Source organism: Seriola dumerili, unplaced genomic scaffold, assembly GCF_002260705.1.
Source record: "Seriola dumerili isolate Sdu_G_001 unplaced genomic scaffold, Sdu_1.0 BDQW01001087.1, whole genome shotgun sequence".
NCBI classification, from domain to species: domain Eukaryota; kingdom Metazoa; phylum Chordata; class Actinopteri; order Carangiformes; family Carangidae; genus Seriola; species Seriola dumerili.
The window spans coordinates 254223-272702 of record NW_019175342.1 but is presented as its reverse complement, the minus strand read 5'-3'; the positions used below and the strand labels follow the sequence as shown (position 1 = coordinate 272702).

The 18480-nt window shown below is 42.4% G+C and overlaps 1 protein-coding gene across 10 annotated transcripts in view; it reads left to right on the top strand.

Moving 5' to 3' along the window:
* Positions 1 to 18480, top strand: part of LOC111237661 (nuclear factor 1 X-type-like) — a 110937-nt gene that overhangs the window by 17182 nt on the left and 75275 nt on the right. Inside the window, exon 1 of one of the 10 annotated variants that reach the window (XM_022766835.1) lies at positions 17493 to 18080. The exons of the other annotated variants lie outside the window; for them this stretch is intronic. Within the exon in view, the coding sequence (XP_022622556.1) occupies positions 18078 to 18080 (3 nt within the window). The 5' untranslated portion in view covers positions 17493 to 18077. Of the gene's footprint in view, positions 1 to 17492; positions 18081 to 18480 lie in introns of those variants that run through there. 10 annotated transcript variants of the gene reach the window in all.

The window sequence follows — 18480 nt, the reverse complement described above, 5'->3', positions numbered from 1 at the left end:
GCGCTCTCATGTTGGTCTGTGATATAGTTGTGTTTACCAAACTGTACGACACACACGCATGAATGTGCGCGCGCACACACACACACACACGCAGACAGAGGCACACTCATCTGAAATCAGACAGAACACTCACGTATGTTGTAGACAGATAGATAGACGTGTGGCAGAGGAGCAGCAGAGTCTAAATCACTTCAGTGCGCTGATACTGGAGAACATGTCTCCTCTGAACCCCCAAACTAACTACACTCAATTATCCTGCAGAGCTTTCGCCGTTGCAATGCTCATTACTCCATATAATTTTATTTTTGGCAGGGGATAAGAATAAGGTGCTTAACATAAATGTGTGATTGACTGATAATTGCATATCCTCCCTGTGCAACACTGTTATTATTTGTTGTCGGGTTTGAGAATCGAAGGTGCAACAGCAGTTCACAGTCATCTCACAGTGAAGAAACTGTAGTTCGCCAGCAAGTGATGAAATAATCAGATAGTGGAAACGTGAGGAACCCACAAGGAATCCAGAGATGAGAAGGTACAAGAGCTAATGTACCGCTCCCTTCTGGCAGCTGCCCCCGGGACAGACTCCCCTTCACCTTCATCCTGCTCCTCTTCCTCCACCCCCTCCGCCTACTCAATTAGCTCCCTTTAAAAGAGAAGTGACGGTTAGCGAGAGATCTGTATTGTTCAAGGATGAGCTTCAGTTGTTGTTGTTGTTGTTGTTTGTCTCTCCCTCTCGCTCCTTCTCACTCTGTCTTTCTCCACCACCACCCCACCACCCCACCCCCCTCCTCCGTCGCCCCTTGGTGTGTTTTTCGTTCTTTTTGATTTTCTCAGAGGCTTTTTTGTGGGGGTAACCCCACTGAATGGGACAATGCAGCCTAGCGTGAAATTAAAGCTCTTAGTTAGTTTGGAGTTGCTCAAAAGAGGATTTTACACATGCATGCATTCATACACTCTCCCATACGCTATAGATATAGCTAATTAGAGGAAGTACACCCTATGTCGAGCATCAAGAGCCCAATTAAAAGAGTTGGGGAAACCTCGGTGCGCAAGATCTAGACCAAATCAGCTCTGTGAATGCATTTCTCTGCCTTGTGTGTGAACAGTATGTCCGCCTTCTTAATCCAGGCGGGAGAATATGGACAAGACTGATATGAGAAACGCACAAGTTTCATTAACATATGCATGTCACGTACTCGGTAAGTAAATCAAGAAAACAGTGGGATTGATCATCCTGACAGGCGAGCGTCTGATTCAAAACAGATTGGACCGCTCTTGCTGACTCTTCCAAGACTCATTTTGGAAGTAGTCTCCAGTGAAATGTCTGTCATGCATGCACATTAGAGTTTTTGTTGTTCACGTCAAAGGCATTTATTTGTGCAATTTCACAGAACAACATTGGAGTCTGATGACTGTTTTGTTTTGTCAAGTAAGTTTGCATGCTCCTAGAACCATAAAGCATAAAGAAGTGAAGTATTGACCTTTTAGAATGAAAACAGCATAGGCAAAAACAAATTGCTTTTCTGCATGTAAAGCCTTCACTCATGTCTACATGTTTACTGTAGCTTTAAATTGTAGTTGATGGAAATACATAGGTCAGAATGCATAACCATGACACCCTGCTGTGTTGAATGACTACCTAAGGTCATTTATTTTTTGCTTGCACGATGTGTGTGTGTGTGCATGTTTGAGTGTGTGTGTGTGTGTGTGTGTGTATGTGTGTGTGTGGCAGAGAGACCAATGTGGAGCAGCAGCAGTCCACATTGCCTGAGGGAGCAAAAGCTGAAATATCCACCAGACCTAACAAATAACAAATATATCTGATACTTGACGCAAATGCAGTAACAATCTTCCAATCACCACTCACCAGCAGTCTTCACTCCCACTGTGATTAAGTAGCTTACACACTCTCTCACACACACACACACAAACACACACACACACACACACACTTTTGCACACTTGTGTTCAGCCCTATTTCCTCAGTGTAACTACTGGTCATAGAGGCCTGCAGTCCCAGCGAAGCAGCCAGTGAATCCAGTTAGTGAGTCAGACTTTATGGAACAAAGTGTGCTGCTCTCTGATCCCCTCTCTCTCTCTCTCTCTCTCTCTCTCTCGCTCTCTCTCTCTCTCACACACACACACACACACACACTCGCTCTCCCATTGAGAGCGCTGGCAGCTCGCCAGGGGTGGAAAAATCTATAAGCCATTGCGTAATATACCATATCTTTACCTTGGTTGAACCCTGCACAAGATCCACAGCTGTGCGAGCACACAAACAGAGACATGAGTGTGTTCATGCCTCTGTGTGTGTGTGTGTGTGTGTGTGTGTGTGTGTGTGTGTGTGTGTGTGTGTGTGAGAGACAGAGAGAGGAAATAGACAGACACAGAGAAAGGGAGACACACACACACAGACAGACTGACTTCTTTGTGACTATTTTTCAGTGTGTACCCTCATATAAACAGTATCACACCATTTTGATCAAATGCTGCTGACAAAATGTTTTTGGAAGTAGACTGGGCATGGAGTTCTGATCAGTTTCTGGAGTATTAAGCCATGAGGAAATTAAGCTGAGTCCATAGAAAATTTATCTGTTTTTGAGGTGGGTGATGTTAAAAATGGAAATCAAATTAACTTGCTGTTTTTCTTTAATGACATATAAACTCCATAGCAACGCCACTGTACTTCCATAGCCAGTGGCATAAGTCATATTCTCTACTGGAGTTACTTGTTCTCCATGCATAACTTTAGAATGGAAATGAATTGTATAAGGCCGCAGGCTGAGCAGCTATAGCAGGCCTTTCATGTTCAGCAATCTTCTTCTTCACAGATTCACAAGATCGTGTTTCGATGTGTTTGGGTCTGTGTTAGTGCAGGCGCGGTGTCCATCTGCACCTGAAGCTTCTTCGGGAGCGGAGAGTGTTTGAGCTCCTGAGGGAGGGAGTGTAATGTTTTTATTGGATGCCTCTATAATAAGCCTTTGTCACAGACTTTCAAACTCTTCCTCTGAATGTTTTGATCCTGTAAGTTCAAGGGTGTCATCTCTGTTACGACTCTTATCTCACACAGAGATACACTGATGAGCACATGTGGAGCGGCATTTTGCCCTGCAAAAAAAAAAAAAGGGCAGATAAAGACAATAATAAGGTTCTGCTCACAAAGCGTGTGGATCCCTCTATGATAATTGAAATGAAATGCCAGACACTGTCTAATCAGCTCCCATCTTCAGTAATATGATCCACTCAGCCAGTGATATTGGCCATCCGAATATCACATGCTTGGACTGATTCGTTTTTGATGGTGGTGATTATTATTAAATGGTCTGTAATGACTACTGATAATCCCCATATGCACCCTGGATTCGCTGGGAGGCAGTTGTTTGTTAATGCACCACTGCACCCTAAAACACATACAGATGTGTGTGGGACAAAACCACAAACCCAATTGAGATCCAGGCCATTGTTTTAGTGCATGCTCGTGCTTAATTTTTACTGGCTTGCTTATGGAAATTTTTCAACGAACGTGCAACTTTTCAGCACAAAGCCGCCCATATTAAACTCATTTACTTTCCTCCCCCTTTGGCTATACAGCGTAAAGGGTCAAACTGTGTTAGTGTGGTGATGGTGGTGGTGGTTTGGGCTGGGGGTGTGACAGCTGTATGAGGGAGGTAGCTTCTAGTAGTCGGGGTGGGAGAGGAATACAGCATCATTTTTCACCTCATGTACTGCATATGTATTTGTGTGTGTGTGTGTGTGTGTGTGTGTGTGTGTGTGTGTGTGTGTGTGTGTGTACTGTGTGAATGTGTGTGAGGCGTACTGCTGATATGTTTGTGTTTATTGACTCAAAGAGACGGGCCGTGGCTGCGTACACAGTGTTGTACGGGTGGCAGGGGTCCAGGCTCGGGGGAAACGTGTGTGTTTAAAGTACACACAGGCCTAATTATGCTGATTTAAGCATTCTTGCGGTCCTCCCTCTGGCTTGTGGTGAGTTAACTGGCACAGGGGCGTCCAGCAGAGAGAGAGAGAGAGAGAGAGAGAGACGGAGAGGGAGCAAGGGTAAATATTGAGAAGAGAAGACGGAGATAGAAAAGGTTCAATAAAGACATTAATAAAACGAAGATAGCGAGACAGATGGAAAGCGAAAAGGTGGTAGTCAGCTGCAGCATTAGTGAGGGTGACTACACAGCAAAAAAAAAAAAAAAATGTTGTCCCAGACACTGGTGAAACAGAGGAAAAACATACACTGCCGTCAAACTTCCCGGCAGGTTTTTTCCCTCCTCACTTTGGGTTTAAGAGCGCGCCCGCTCTTCGTATTTATTTTTATATTCAGATGTTATGGATTGCTCCGGGAAAAGGCCGTCCCTTTTCCCAGCAAGAGGAATTAATACTGTTTGAATGTTCTCTCTTGGGTCTAAAAGGAGGAATTTTGCAATGGAGTTTGGGAGGTTTATGAGTGAAAACCTGACCACTGCTAAATAAACAAACTAGGGATGATTAAAAACTGACCCCTGTTTGTTGACTCTCTGCTTTCTGGCCTGTGTGTGTTGTGCACCTGTCTCCTGTCTTTTTATGCGCATGCATGTACCGTGCAGTCAACAGTTGTATGTATGCAGAAAGTGCGGATAAAAAAACATGAAAGAGCAAAAATGATTTAAACGAAATAAGAGACAGCCATACAGGTGAGTGTAAGAAAGGTGAATGCAACTCTGCAATACTGTTTGTTGCAGCAGAGGTTGGACGGGTTTGAATATTTATGCACATGCAAATACTATCTGGCTCACAATACACAGGCTTTAGCGCGTGTGTGTGTGTGTTTGTGTGTGTGTGTGTGTGGCGAGGGATTCCCGCACCTCTGTATTATGACTTTGTTGCCGAAACAATATCCAAAACATTGCATTAAAAGCCTGCACAGGTTCTCTCTCTCTCTGCGACAGAGCAGAGCAGGGATTGATGACGTTGGCTTGTGTGTATTCAAGCCGCCTTTCACTCAGGTGATAAAATCCTGCCGGAGAGGCAGGCAGGGCTGCTCAGTGTCGCTGGGTTCATTCACTGCACTGTAAGAGACAGGATCAACCAACACCAAAGCTCACATGTGCTCCCATCTGAAAAAAAAAAAAAAATGCTCTTTCTTCCCTTACCCTTACACTTTCTGTCTCTTTCTCAAAGCCTCCCCTCTTTCTTTTGCTTTGCCTTATCTCCCTCTGTTTTCTCTATCATCCCTCAGCCCCCCACCCCCCACCCCAACCCCCCATACGCTCTCTCTCATTACATCTTTTACTTCAACCGTCTCTTCCTCCATTTTACCTCATTCTTTCCAGCCCCCTCTGCTACTCCTCTCTTTCGTTCCCTCAGGAAGAGCCACAGTCTTATCTGGGATATGTAGGATTTGGTGAGCTTAAAAGCCACTTTACTAACTCCCTGCCTGCGTCTCCTGAGAACAGCGCAGGCTATCTTAAACAGTTTCACCATTCGCCAGGCTTTGTCCGTTGGAATGCTGCTCATCAGGCAACTTTTTACTTCCTATCGCCTCTTAATGCTAATCCTTTACCTGACTCTCCATCTTCTGGACCCCCCCTCACCCCCCTCCTCTCCCTTCTCTCTGGCTCTCTCTCTCTGCTTCTTTTCTGTTCTTCCACTGACTAAAATGCTTGATATACACATATTGGGTTTCTTTGGTGATGTGAAGGAATGCTAATGTATCATAACCATATTATAGTACTTAGAGGAGGCAAACGGTGCCAAGTGCTATCTGGAGAATCAAATCTCTGCACAAGAGCCTTCAGATTGAAAAACAGTGTTCCCATTTTGATTTTTCCTCTCTGAAAATATATAAAGCTGAAAGCCCCCCTAAAATTTGCTGAAACAATGGCGTTGTTGTATTCAATAATGCAATTTCTCCAGGAATTGGAAAGCTAGCCTAAATAAAGATGAGGCCAAATCCTATTTTGCATCTGATTTTTTTTGGGCAGCCAAAGAGCTTGAATATTTCCCACAACATTTCCCTATATGTAGCTCTCTGAAACAGCATTCAGAAGATACTGTGCTGTCGTCTTTGTGGTTGTCACAGTTTAAAGGTAGAAAAAAAAAAGTATATATTTAAAGCGCATTCAAACACTGTACTGAAGTTTGGGAAATAAAATATTTATTTCAATGCTTCAAGAGTGTAATCAAATAATAAGTGTAAATCCAGTAGCAATCCAAAGAGGACATGATCAGACCCAGAGCAGGCCTCTCTGGCGAGTGGTCGGCAAACTGGAGTGAAGGATTTGCTGGTTTTATTATTGGAGCCTGTGTGTGTTGTTGATGGAGCGGCCCCATGCACGTTGACTCACAGACTCACAGACAAACAGCGGTGATGGCTACACTGAGCAGGGGTGTCAGGCTTGGCTGATGACTCCAACTCCCTAAACAGCACTGCAAAGGCAAACCCTTCTTTGTGTGTGCATGCGTGCGCGCGTAGTCGTTTGTGTTTGTGCATTTGTGTGGATGTGTGGATCTGCGCGTGTGCAGGCCATTCTGCATTGGTGTGTCTACACTATTTGTATGAGTGTGTGTGTGTGTGTGTGTGTGTGTGTGTGTGTGTGTGTGTGTGTGTGTGTGTGTGTGTGTGTGTGTGTGTGTGTGTGTGTCTGTTTCAGTCCTGACAGCCAAGAAGCCTCAGCAGCATCTGACGTGGCAGCTCTTGCTGCTTTCAGTCCAGCTCTTTCCTTCTGGCTCACTTTTCTGTGATACTATCTTTTCATACAATCACATGTTTATAAATGGAGACTGACTGGTATTTCATACCGGACCAGTTTCGCTGAGAGTTGATAAACACTGCACTATTTGCTGCAAAATAACTTGGCAAACATTTATTGCAGTTAAAAAAATGTTGTTTTTTTTTGCTTTGTTTTTTTTGTTTTGTTTTTTTTTCAATGACACAACAGTGAATGTGAGCAGGATACTGACTAAAGGAGAAAAAGTGAAAAAAAAAAAAAAAAAAAAAATCTGGCAGGATTCAATCCGAGGCCAGCAAAGGAACATTTACACGTATACAGTATTTGACTTACATGCTATTCCATCTCTCAGCACAATTGTGAGGGATTTCAAGGTAACTAAGGGCCAATAGAAAATAATACCTATAAATATACCAGATGCAAGCTATTATGTAGTTATCACTCATTGCCATATAGTGTAGTATTAGGAGCATACACTGTTCTTTTGTTTGAATCATTTTGAAAAAATCATTTTATAATTCCTGTTGTGTGTAAATTACTTTTCACATACACATTTTCTGATTATATTTTAAATGAAATACATTTGTAAAATTGGTATAAATCCATCACTACTCTAATTTGAAGCACTTTTATTTGGCTCTATCCTCTTTTTTTTTTCCCTCCCTGCCCTGTTTGTGAGGTGCCTTTTTATCGAGGTGGGTTTCCTCCATTTTATGTCCCCTCGGAGGACATGTACTTATGGCTGTCTGCCTGTGGTGCTGTGGTGCTCCTGAGGTCGGTGCGAGGTGGTAGTTTAGGCTGGGGAAGTCAGCGAGTGTGGTCACAGAGGAGATAACTGCACACACACTCTCCCAGAGGCGCCCGTCTGCATCGTGTGTCTGTCTGTCCTGCCCTGGCTTTCTTAAAGGATTCTTCTTTAAAAAAGGAAAGCACTGGTTTGAGAGGATAAAAGTTTCAAAAATGATTTAGTCGTTGGGTGTGTGCGCGCACGTGTCTTTGTGTGTTTCTGCGCGCGTGTGTGTGTGTGGTGTGTGTGTGTGTGTGTGTGTGTGTGTGTGTGTGTGTGTGTGTGTGTGTGTGTGTGAGAGAGAGAGAGAGAGTGTGTGTGTGGTTGTGAGGGCTCTTTGTTTCTCGCCTTGCATGTGTTTGTGTGTGTCCTCTGTTTCTTCCGGCCTGGCATGGTGTTTGCCCTACAGGGAATGCCACTCAAAATGGGCAGAGCGACCTTTAACCCTCACACTGCCAGCTCAGAGTCGCTCATAATTTGCTGCCGTATCAAGAGCCCGTCTCCCTTTAACCCAAACCTTGTCAAGCATTGCAGAGATTAAGACCCGGCTCTCAGGAAGCCATTTGGAACAGACACCTTTTAACCCTAATGGGATCAGAGTCACATAGGAAGCCACCCACTCTTAACCCCTAACACTACCAACTCAACACAGACAAGGCAGAGTGCACAGGCAAAGGCCCAGCTCATATCATGCCACAGGGAGCGGGCACCGTTTAACCCTCGCAGCGCCAACCCAGCACAGGCAAAACTCCAGCTCACATGATAAGCAGAATTAAATCTGCAAGCTTCAGTGTTCCTCATAGGGAGCTCACTGATGCAGAAATAGGATAGTAATGTAACAGGGTTGGTTTCCCATCTGAGAAGTAGCACGCCACAAACATTTGTAATGTTCCAAATGTAAATGACTAATTGTGATCACCAGGCTAAGAGTTTTGTCCTTTTTCCTTTTTGAGAACTCTCTTTTGATTTGGTTTTTGTTTTTGTTTTGTTTTTTTCTTTTTTATGTAGGAAGTCACAGACAGCAACTCGACACACATTCATTCAATATTTTAATCGGAAAAATATAGAGATTGAATGACTTCTACAGAGATTTTAAGTTATTCAGAAAATAAAGAAAAAGTATTTCCTATATAAAACCCCCTTTTTCACCCCATTAATCTCAAGTCCCCACAAAATGTCAACAAAGAAAAGTTAATAGATTTTTTATAGGGATTCATAAAGCAAGGTTTCACCCCCTGATCATGAATGTGATGTTTCCTGCGCCATTCATTTGGGATAATATGCATTCTACTGGACTTCTCTAAATAAAATAGGCTGGCGTTAAAGCACGTAAACATGACCTAACACATACTTCTAATATTTTGTTCTTGTGTGAAACGATAGTGTTTGTACACTCCACTAACGCCCTGTTCAGCAATCGAGGAAGCAATCAATCACACAAAAGAAGGTAATAAATTTACAGGAGAAATGTGCCAGTTGAGCTCTCACAAATTATTCATATAATCCTAAACGCTGACAGATGATATAATTGTTGTACAAACTGCGGCAGATGAATTATAATTTATAAAGGAGAATCTTTCCCTTTAAGGGAAGTATACCAGGGCATGGGTTGTGGCATGAGTGAATGTGTGTATGAGTGAGCGAGAGACAGTGAAAGAGATCGAAAAAGAGGGAGAGAGGGTAAAGGGAGTTTCTGCACTTGCCTGTCTGGCACCGGCCGAGGAATGAGTGTACAAGTTTGAGTCTGGGTGAGTCAAGCTGTGTGTGAGAGAGAGAGGCAGCGGGAAAAGGAGGAGAGAGGGAGCGCCACAGTAAAAGGAGTGAGGGGGAGCGGAGTGGGAGATGCTAGAAGATGGATAGCAATTGAGATAGAAAGAGCACATGCAGTTGGTAGACGTGAAGGGGTGAAGCAGCAAAAAGCGGAGGGAGGGATGGTTGAAGTGCAACAACAATACGGAGGACGGGAAAGAGAAAAAGTGTTAGAGAGAGAGAGCGAGAGAAGGACTGCAGAGTAAGAGGTGAAAGAAATAAATGAAGGAATGGAGGAGTAGGTGATGGTGGGGGGCACAGAATGAATGTGTGAGTTGGGCTTGTGGTGAAGCATTTGCATAAAGGGTGAGGGCACTCTGCCCGGCTTTGGGGAGAGGTTGGCATCTCGCCTTGCCGACTGGCAGAACGAGGGCCGAGGAGAAATAAAAGAATGAGGGGGAGCGAAAGAGTGAGAGAGAAAGTCTCTCAATAGTGCATCTCTTGTGTGAGGAGAAGCAGGCCTTGGCTGCTGCTGGAGCAGGGCATGGAGGGGAGGGGATATCGGGTTTCATTATCTGCTTGATTCCTGCTGTATTTGCTAACCATGAGGTTCAAAGCCCTCGCTGCAGCTGTAGGCAGGGCATCGTAGCCAGTGTGCGCCGCTGGCATGTGCCGACTGGAACACTGTAAGGTGTGTGCAGCATGCGCGTCGGTTAGGAGTGAGACAGAAAGTGTGAGACAGACGCTCTTCCTTCTATGTATAGTTAAAGCAGAGAGCTGCTGCACTCTGCCATCACCAAGTACACACACACACACTCCTCTAGCACCCCTCACGTACACACACACACACTTCATGTATCACACTGCCTACTTGACCTTATCAGGACTGGCCTCCCTGGTCGAGGGGAAATTCTGTACTCTCAGTTTTACTGCAACGTCCTGTCGGAAAATGCCAGTAACAGTACGTGTGTGTGTGTGTGTGTGTGTGTGTGTACGTGTGTCCTTGCCACGGTGACGCCACAGGAACCATTGTAATGTAAACACACATATGCAGTACTCTATATGTATTCACTTAGCATATGCGAACATGAAATCCTATACCGCCCCATCTAGCTGAGGCCACATGTTGAAATGGTTTTATTAAATCTTTGTTTGTAACATGCAGCGCCAGAATCTCCTAATTTAGTTTGAAACCTATAATTTTACCCCGTTTTATTTATACTGTGATAACATCATCCCTAAGAGAAACAGTCTTTGTAATTGACAGCACTGTTATCAAGATTAAAAGTCAGTTTTGCGTTATGAAGAGTGAATGTTTGCTCTCTATGCAGTTCCCACAATGCATTTTGGTGTATTAGTGTATAAGTTTTGATTTCTGCCCACCAAATCTAAGCCAAAAACCCCCAAATGTGTTTAACCAATGATCGTCACAAAATATCTTCTCAGTAGTCCAAATTGAATTTGGTTCTCCACATATTTTCAGAATATAGATTAGGAATATAACTCACTTGTGAGGTTACAGTTATGTTTATAATTAACTGTATAAGGTGAAATTTATGCAGATGGGCTTGAGTCATAGAAAAACCACACAAGCCTCAAGAAAATCCTGGCTGAATAAATTTTGGATACTTAAAAAAAAAAATCATGACGAGCGCTTGATCTTATCTTTGATGTGCTTACATTTGAGGCTGAAGCAGTCTGCCCAGACAAATCCATTGCACAAATGTGAAAGCATATTTGAGTATAATATTACCCAGGTCTGCAGTCATGTCAGAAGCACCGGCTTGCTATCAGCCCTCGTGTCTCTGGAGCTGTTTAAAGCCCGCTCGCTCTGTCTTTCCCTCTCAGCCTCATGCCACAAATGGCTTCCAGACTTTCACACATAGTAATGCTTCAGTGTGTAAACAGGTGTAATTACAAACGATGCGCAGGCACACTTTTAACATCAATCTGTGCCGATGGGAGAAAGAGAACAGAAAGAGGGGAAAAGTTTTTTTTCCTCTTCCAGGGAGTAGAATGGATGAAAAGATTTTGAGCTGGATGGAAATGGAAGGACTGGCAGTGATGAGAAGTTAAGGAGGAAATTTTAAAGAAGAATAATGTGGGTCTGTGTGTGAATGCATGTGTGTGGGCTTGAACAAGTGGATTGATGAAGTGATTGAAAGAGGAAGGAAAAAAGCACACTTATTTTTTTTTTCTATTTCATGAGAGTTTCCAAGGAAATAGTAGTTTATGTCAACTTGTCCGTAATTATTTAATATCCCTGAGGCCTGTGAGGTTACTAACCCATCACCTCCTAATTGCAGGGTGTTACTCACCACCAGTCAGGCCTGCTCTCTGCGCACCTTACCTTTCTCTTTTTCCTGTGCTTAGAATGGAAAGAAAACATGGAAACTTTGCTCAACTCGTAGAAACTTCTTTCTCCTCCACTTCCCCTTTCTTTTGTAACAGAGTGGGCAGAAATGGCATTATGCCTGTGCTGCATAAAAATGGTCCAAGGTCCCTGTTTTATGTGAAGTTTAGAACAGTGTGGTAATATTTGAAAAATACTCGATTTAGTGCAAAAAAATCAAGAAGCTTTAAACCAAATTATTTCAGACCATCTCAGGTGGTCAGAGCGCACACACACGCACGTACACCCACACACACACCACACACACACACACACAAAGGGAAAATTGTTCAGATCTCTCACAGTCTTTCCCTTACATCACCACAGTACTTGTCAATATGTGATTTTACACAGCAGATGTCAAAGTTGAATTCCAGTCGTGACACGTCCTGACATGCAACAACATTCATCCGTTTTCTCTCTGTGTCTGTCTGTGTGTGCGTCCTACCCTTAGCTTACAGGATCAGACTTAATAAAAAAACTTGTAAGTCAGAGAATTATATTTTTTTCAGACAGATCTGGCCTTCAGTTACACGCTTGTAGAAGTTTTTAAAATCAAAATAAAGTTTCGCTTTGTCTTTTTGATTCGATTTTAGGAATAAATGTTTCTAAAATAAAATGTTTAAAGAGCAAAAGGCTAATATCTTCATAGGTTTCCTATTCTTCCAACAAATATATGGCAAAATTAAATTATTATTATTATTATTATTATCATCATTAGAAAAATATTAGCTATATATGTAGAAAATAGATATAATTTATGAACATGCATTGTAAAACAATTTCAAATAAGTATTACTAAAATGTTTTGAATTTTCAAATTAAACTTAAAAAATGAAAAGTTTGCATGTTCATGCAAGTTTGAGAGTTTGCAAATTTATACACGTGTCATAATTTTAATTAAACACTGAAATTTGTTGAAAAATGCATTATATATAAATAGATTTTCAGGATTTCACTGGTCATTAATTTACTTATTTATAGGTTTTAAAAGCTATAAAAAAATTTGTTTGCAAGAGTTTACAATTTTAAAACCAGCCAGTCACATCTTTTTAGGTTTCTTTATTATTTAGGTAATGTTGGTGGTAAATATACAATGACATAATATACTATAATATTAACAGGAAATGACCAAAGTGCATTTTTCAATATAATTTAAAGGTGACCTGTTTTTAAGGCTGACTGAGCTTTTTGGTGGGGCTGGATTTCATGTGTTTTTTTGTTGTTTTTATTTTACTTCTATTCTATTGCTTTTTAAATACTATTTGGTCCTTTGTTAGAATCAAAATTTAACAGTAAAAAGAAGCAAATAAAACAATTTACCTTCATGTTTTCAATATAATGCCTTCTTGCCTGCAGCCCAGTGAGACAAATGTAATGCCTGTTGACTCACAACCAAGGCGTCCACATCATGCAGGATGTGGCATCAAATAAACGTATGACCTGATCTTTCCTCCCGCGTGTCCTCTGCAGATGTCAGCCCTTTGGCATTTATTGGAATACAGAAGATTAACACCGCAAATTCATCTCAGGTAATTGCTAATTATAGCTTCTGACAACACTGTAGGAAACAGGCCCAAGGTACAGTTGTTAAAATTAATTGCGTGCTAATATAACCCACGAACAGGAACTGTTAGTCCTTTTTGAAATTTACACAAAAGTGTTAATGGTCCATTTAAAAATGTTCTTGCGGTACATAGGCCTAAGTTACGAGCATTAACTTCAGGAGGGTATCTGCACAAACGCTTTTGTGCAAATGTGATGGGTTTTGCTTACTCTGGTGAATGTTTGTCCTCGCTGAGGCCGAACCTCATACAGCTTTCATTTATCAGATCTATGTCTTCACCTCCTCCTCTTTTTTTTAAATTTAATTTCGACTTTTAGGGTTAATGTTGACCCTTCTTTTTTAACGTAGGCCGCTCCGTACAGACAGGCACAGAGGAGCATCAGAGAAGCGATGCGAGAAAGGGGCCATTAAATTTCAACATATCTGGTATTGACAGCAGTTTTACTTTCAAGAGTAAGACACGTAGTTTATTTTAACGAACGACAAATAGTGTTACTCACAGACAGACGGGCGGAGGTTGTGAACACAGTCCGTCAACGTGAACAGACAGAGTAAGGCGGCCAGTGTTAGCCAAAGGTAACGCTACAGCGGTGCTGAGGAAATGATAATTTGCCAGTGCACGCGGTGACTGAGGTAGGTGTCTTTTTTTTCTAGGTGATTAATGACTAGGATATTAATAATATATCGTTTTTGATTTGCAGACACGCAGGTAGCAGGCCGTTTTCATCTGAATGACAGGCCACACAGAGGGGTTTTGGTGTGTTCCTCTATTACACGGATAACTCCTTTAGCCAGACCTTAATATAAGTTATTTATTGCTGTTTTAAATAGTAGTTGAATAATCAGAATAACTCATTTTCAACGACAGGATGTGCCCTGTGCTTCAAACACGCATTTGGCGCAGCTTTTAGGCCTAAATTTACAGCGCTCTAGCCTCTACGTCATGTTTTAGCAACAGGACTTTTAGGATATTCACTCAGTCAGACTTGCAATCATGACTAAATGGTGTAATGGGTGAATTTGCACTAAACCCTGTTTTTTTTCTCTGTTTTGTTGTTTAATACCACCAAAGTCTTGAATATAGCAGTTTCAGTTTTTCATGGGTTTCCTTTGTCTTGTATTTTTGGCAGTTGCTGCTGCTCTAAGCTTGGCCTTGTTAATAAAACCTGAGGTGGTTTTCATTTCTCTCCTGCTCTCAGTCGTACCCTGTCAGGGCAGGAGGGGAGATTGTCTTGCCCATTCTGGCGAACAAAGGTCGTCGTTTTCTGAAAGACAGAGCATGGCACGCAGAGATAAGATGAGCTCTCGCTCAAATTATTGCAGAGCAGATACCTACAGAGTCCAGTGGCAGAGGCCCGAAAAAACTGCCCCCCTTCGTTCTGCCCCGAAGAACTCTGGGCAAACAGGAGAAACCTCCTCTAATGAGCTGAAGGGAATGTGGGTTTGAAAATGTCAAAAAAAGGACATTAAATAGTAGGGTGCCACTCAGACTCATTTCTTGTCCAAAATCATAAAAGATCTTGCCTTAACTGCAAATTGTGCACAGTCCTCAATGCCTGTGTAATGCTGCTGTTCATAATTTTGCATTTGGTCCAGTTCATGATCATAATAGGCCTGGCAGCGAATTTAACTAAGTGAGTTTAAAGAGATTTTTTTTTTTTGAAGGATTATGTTTCATACAAATAGTATTTGCTTAATAATACGGATTAATTTGTAGTCTGATAATAATTTCCGTCAGTTTTTCATCCTCTTTTTGTTATATAAAGACTTATATTACTGAAAATTTTTTGGAATACAAAAGGTAATATGTTGTTAGTTTGAATGGACAAAGGAGAGGCTTGGATTTCCCTGACAGTGCTCTTGGTTATTATCATTTTGCCTGTAAGTAATAGCATGATGATATTACAGGAAGTGACAGTAATACTTGTCATATGTCACTCCTTTTCTTTGTTTGTGGCCCATTCATAAAAAAAAAGTCAGTCTTTTCAAATAACTAACACAAACTCCTCCATTGTTATTCTTCAAAAACAAACACACACGTCTTTAATTTTATCTTCTCATGCATCTTCACTCATTCCCACATTTTTCTCGTGTTCAGTGTGGCTCTGTGAGGCGGGCGTATGTTAGCATGAACAATCGGCACCCGGCCCGGCTCGGCCTGGTCCAGATGGGGTCTGCACAACCCCCCCCCCCCCCCCCCCCCCCCAGCAGTAGCAGTGACGAGCCAGTCAGCCAGCCAGGCAGCCAGCTAGCCAGCTAGCTACCCACCCGGGTAGCCAACCAGTCATTCACCCAGCCAGTCATGTAGCCTTTCAGCCAACCTAACAGCCAGCTTGCCAGCCAGTCAGTGGACCAGCCAGTCATCCAGGCTGCGGCTCCTCTGTCAGACACTGACAGAGGGAGCAGGCCAGGCTAAATCTGATGGTCCTGGGAGCCAACCAGAGGACTCTGGCCTTTGTAGGGCGTTCACACAGACAGCCTGTCCCGTTGCACAGCAGGGGGCTTCATCCCACAATCAAATGGCCGGGCCCTCAACTTTGCCACATGACAAGTTAGCTTTTTGTGGCTGCCCACTGCTGAGATTCCAGTTTTGACGATGTCTCTATAATTCCTGTGAGCCTCATGGACTAATTCATGTAAATTGGAAAGCGAAAATGAGCAAATGTGGTCTTGTTTTTGTAATTTGGAAGAGTGACATTTAAATACACTTCTAATGAGTAGAGCCGTCCATACGTATTTCATATCAAGCCCATTATGGCGATATTATTTTTCTGACAAATACATCAGATTATATTGAATTGATCCTTGGTGAGAGCCTTTGTCTCTCAAATATTTCTCCCATGGTGCACTGGGCACAGCTTGTCCCTCTGAGGTCATGAGGGTCAGCCAATGAGGACGAGACAACGTTCTTGCCAGGGCAGCTATACAGCCCTGTGCTCCCTCACTTTCTGTTGCTGTTCAATTCCAATTACGTGTCATTGTGTCCTTTATAATGCAACGAGATGAAAATATGGGCAATTTCCTGGATGCCGTTGGAAACTATAATTCTTTTCACTTTTACAAAGACCAGAGTGTCTAAATCTGAAAGCATTAGACTAAGATATGTGAATTACAGGGAAGCGGAATAACTCGTTTTCGACAGTTTTGATATCCGCTTGCCTTAGTAAACAGCTTAACATGTATAGGCTACTTACATGAAGCTGTCCACCGCAGCATTTTCAACCGTCATTGTCCACTGAATCCTGTCTCTCACTCGCAAATGGGATTGCTGTCTAATTTGGTAACAGAAACTTTTAATGTGTTTATGTGTCTGTGTTGTTGGGGCTATTAAAGTGGAGTAAAAAAAAAAAAAAAAAAAAAAAAGAGGAAAGGAAAGAAGGGACCAGTTTGGATGTGAGAGTGCATTTTGAAACAGGAGAGCATGTTTTTGGATGGTATTTTTTGTTGAGGGGGGTAACGGGCATTTTCTTCCCCCTCCTCTCTTTGTTTGTGTGGTAAATCCAGGAGCAGCTGCTGGTCTCAGGGTCTAGTGGGATTTTGGGCCTGTGTTTTCTCATGCCATCCCATGCCAAGGTGGTGTAACGCGAGCAGAGAGAGAGAGAGGGAGAGAAGAGGGGTGTTTCTGGTGGGGGGGGGTCGGGGGAGAGCGAGCCTGGTTTGTTGGGAGAGCTGTTGAGACCACGCTGGTGAGAAGGCGATGAAGTGTGGGTTGGAGGGGTTGGGGGGGGGTTTAGAAGGCGGGTGCTGTCTGGATTGGATGCATGTAAAATTAATATCCTCTGGACTTTGCCTTTGCACTAGATTGGAACTTGTCTATTTGGCTAATGACGTGCCTTCTGCCTGCACCACACACAATCCCCTTCTCTCCCCCTCCCTCCCCTCTCTCTCTCTCTCTCTCTCTCTCTCTCTCTCTCTCTCTCCACACTACCAGCCACCAACTATCCACCCCCCCCCACCTCTTTGCTTCTCCCTCTGCCATCTCTCTCTCTTCCCTCCCTTTCAGCGCTGGGAGCGTGCGTATTGGCTGGGCTGTTTGAGACTCGGTGCCAAATAGGTGGGCCCTCTGCGTGTTGGCACAGACTCAGTCAATGGTTAGAGAAGGAAAGTGGAGAGGAAGAGAGAAAGAGAGAGACAGAGTTGGAGAGAAAGAGGGGGAAAAAAGAAGCTGCACTCGGGTTTGCCAGCGGTCGTGCACACTCTTCCAACATTGATTCGGTCCTCTTGTTTTTGTTTTTTTTTTTTTCCTTCTTCTTCTCCTCTGTCCGCACCCCCCTTGTCCAGCTCTCTCTCTCCCTCTCCGTGAGTCTTATGCAGATCCTACAGAATTGAACCAATAGCACGCGCCGCTTTGCCAAGCATTTTTTTTTTTTTTGTTTTTTTTCATCAAGATATTTTTTTCTGCATTTTTTTGCAAACAAACAAAGAGACTTGTTTAAGAGGCTTGTTTAAGTGACAATTTTATCCTTTTTACTGCGATACCTGTTTTATTTTGTTCGTCCACGGCCAGCTCATTTTTATCCTTTTAGACAGAGAGATTGCTGAACTTCTACACTCTCCTTCTGTTGTGCTCTTGAACAGCACCTCTCCTGCAGCTCCTGCTACAGTACCTCCTGTGTTCCTGTGCTGGTATTACACTGCGCCCCCTTGGCCTGCCTCCTCTTTCTCAGCTTTTTTCCCCCCTGCTGCTTTTGTTGGACAGTTTCTCAGCTTCTCTTTTTGCTTAATTTTTTTCCTCAGTCTTTTATTTTCTAATATACGCAGCATTACTTCAGCACCTTTTGACTCAACAATCCAGTTTCTAAACTGGTGGTGCGTTTTAAGTTTCTTTGCAATCGGCGGGTGAATTTATGATGAGAAAGCAAAATGGTAACTACCATGTTATTCTTGTTTTATTCACATGTGTTTTGTGATAACTACTGTTATAAAGTAATTTTGAGTGCAAATTCAGTAATGTTATTTATGGATAAATTATTTTATCTTATATCTTTTTTAAATGTAACTTCTTGCTTTAATTTTAATAATTAGAATTTAGCATGTGAGTTTTCAAATTATTTCAGTGTTGTATCCATTATGTATTATAGTTTATGTAGTCATTCTTCATTATGTTTTATAAATTATTAGTATGTAAGTTATTACTTTTTTCCAGATGTTGATATAAGATGTTTTTTAGAATGAATAATTTTTTGTAGCATTAATACTGTTTTCATTGCAGTTTTGCAATGGGTAGACAAAAGTCTGGTGATATATTTTATTCATAACTAACATA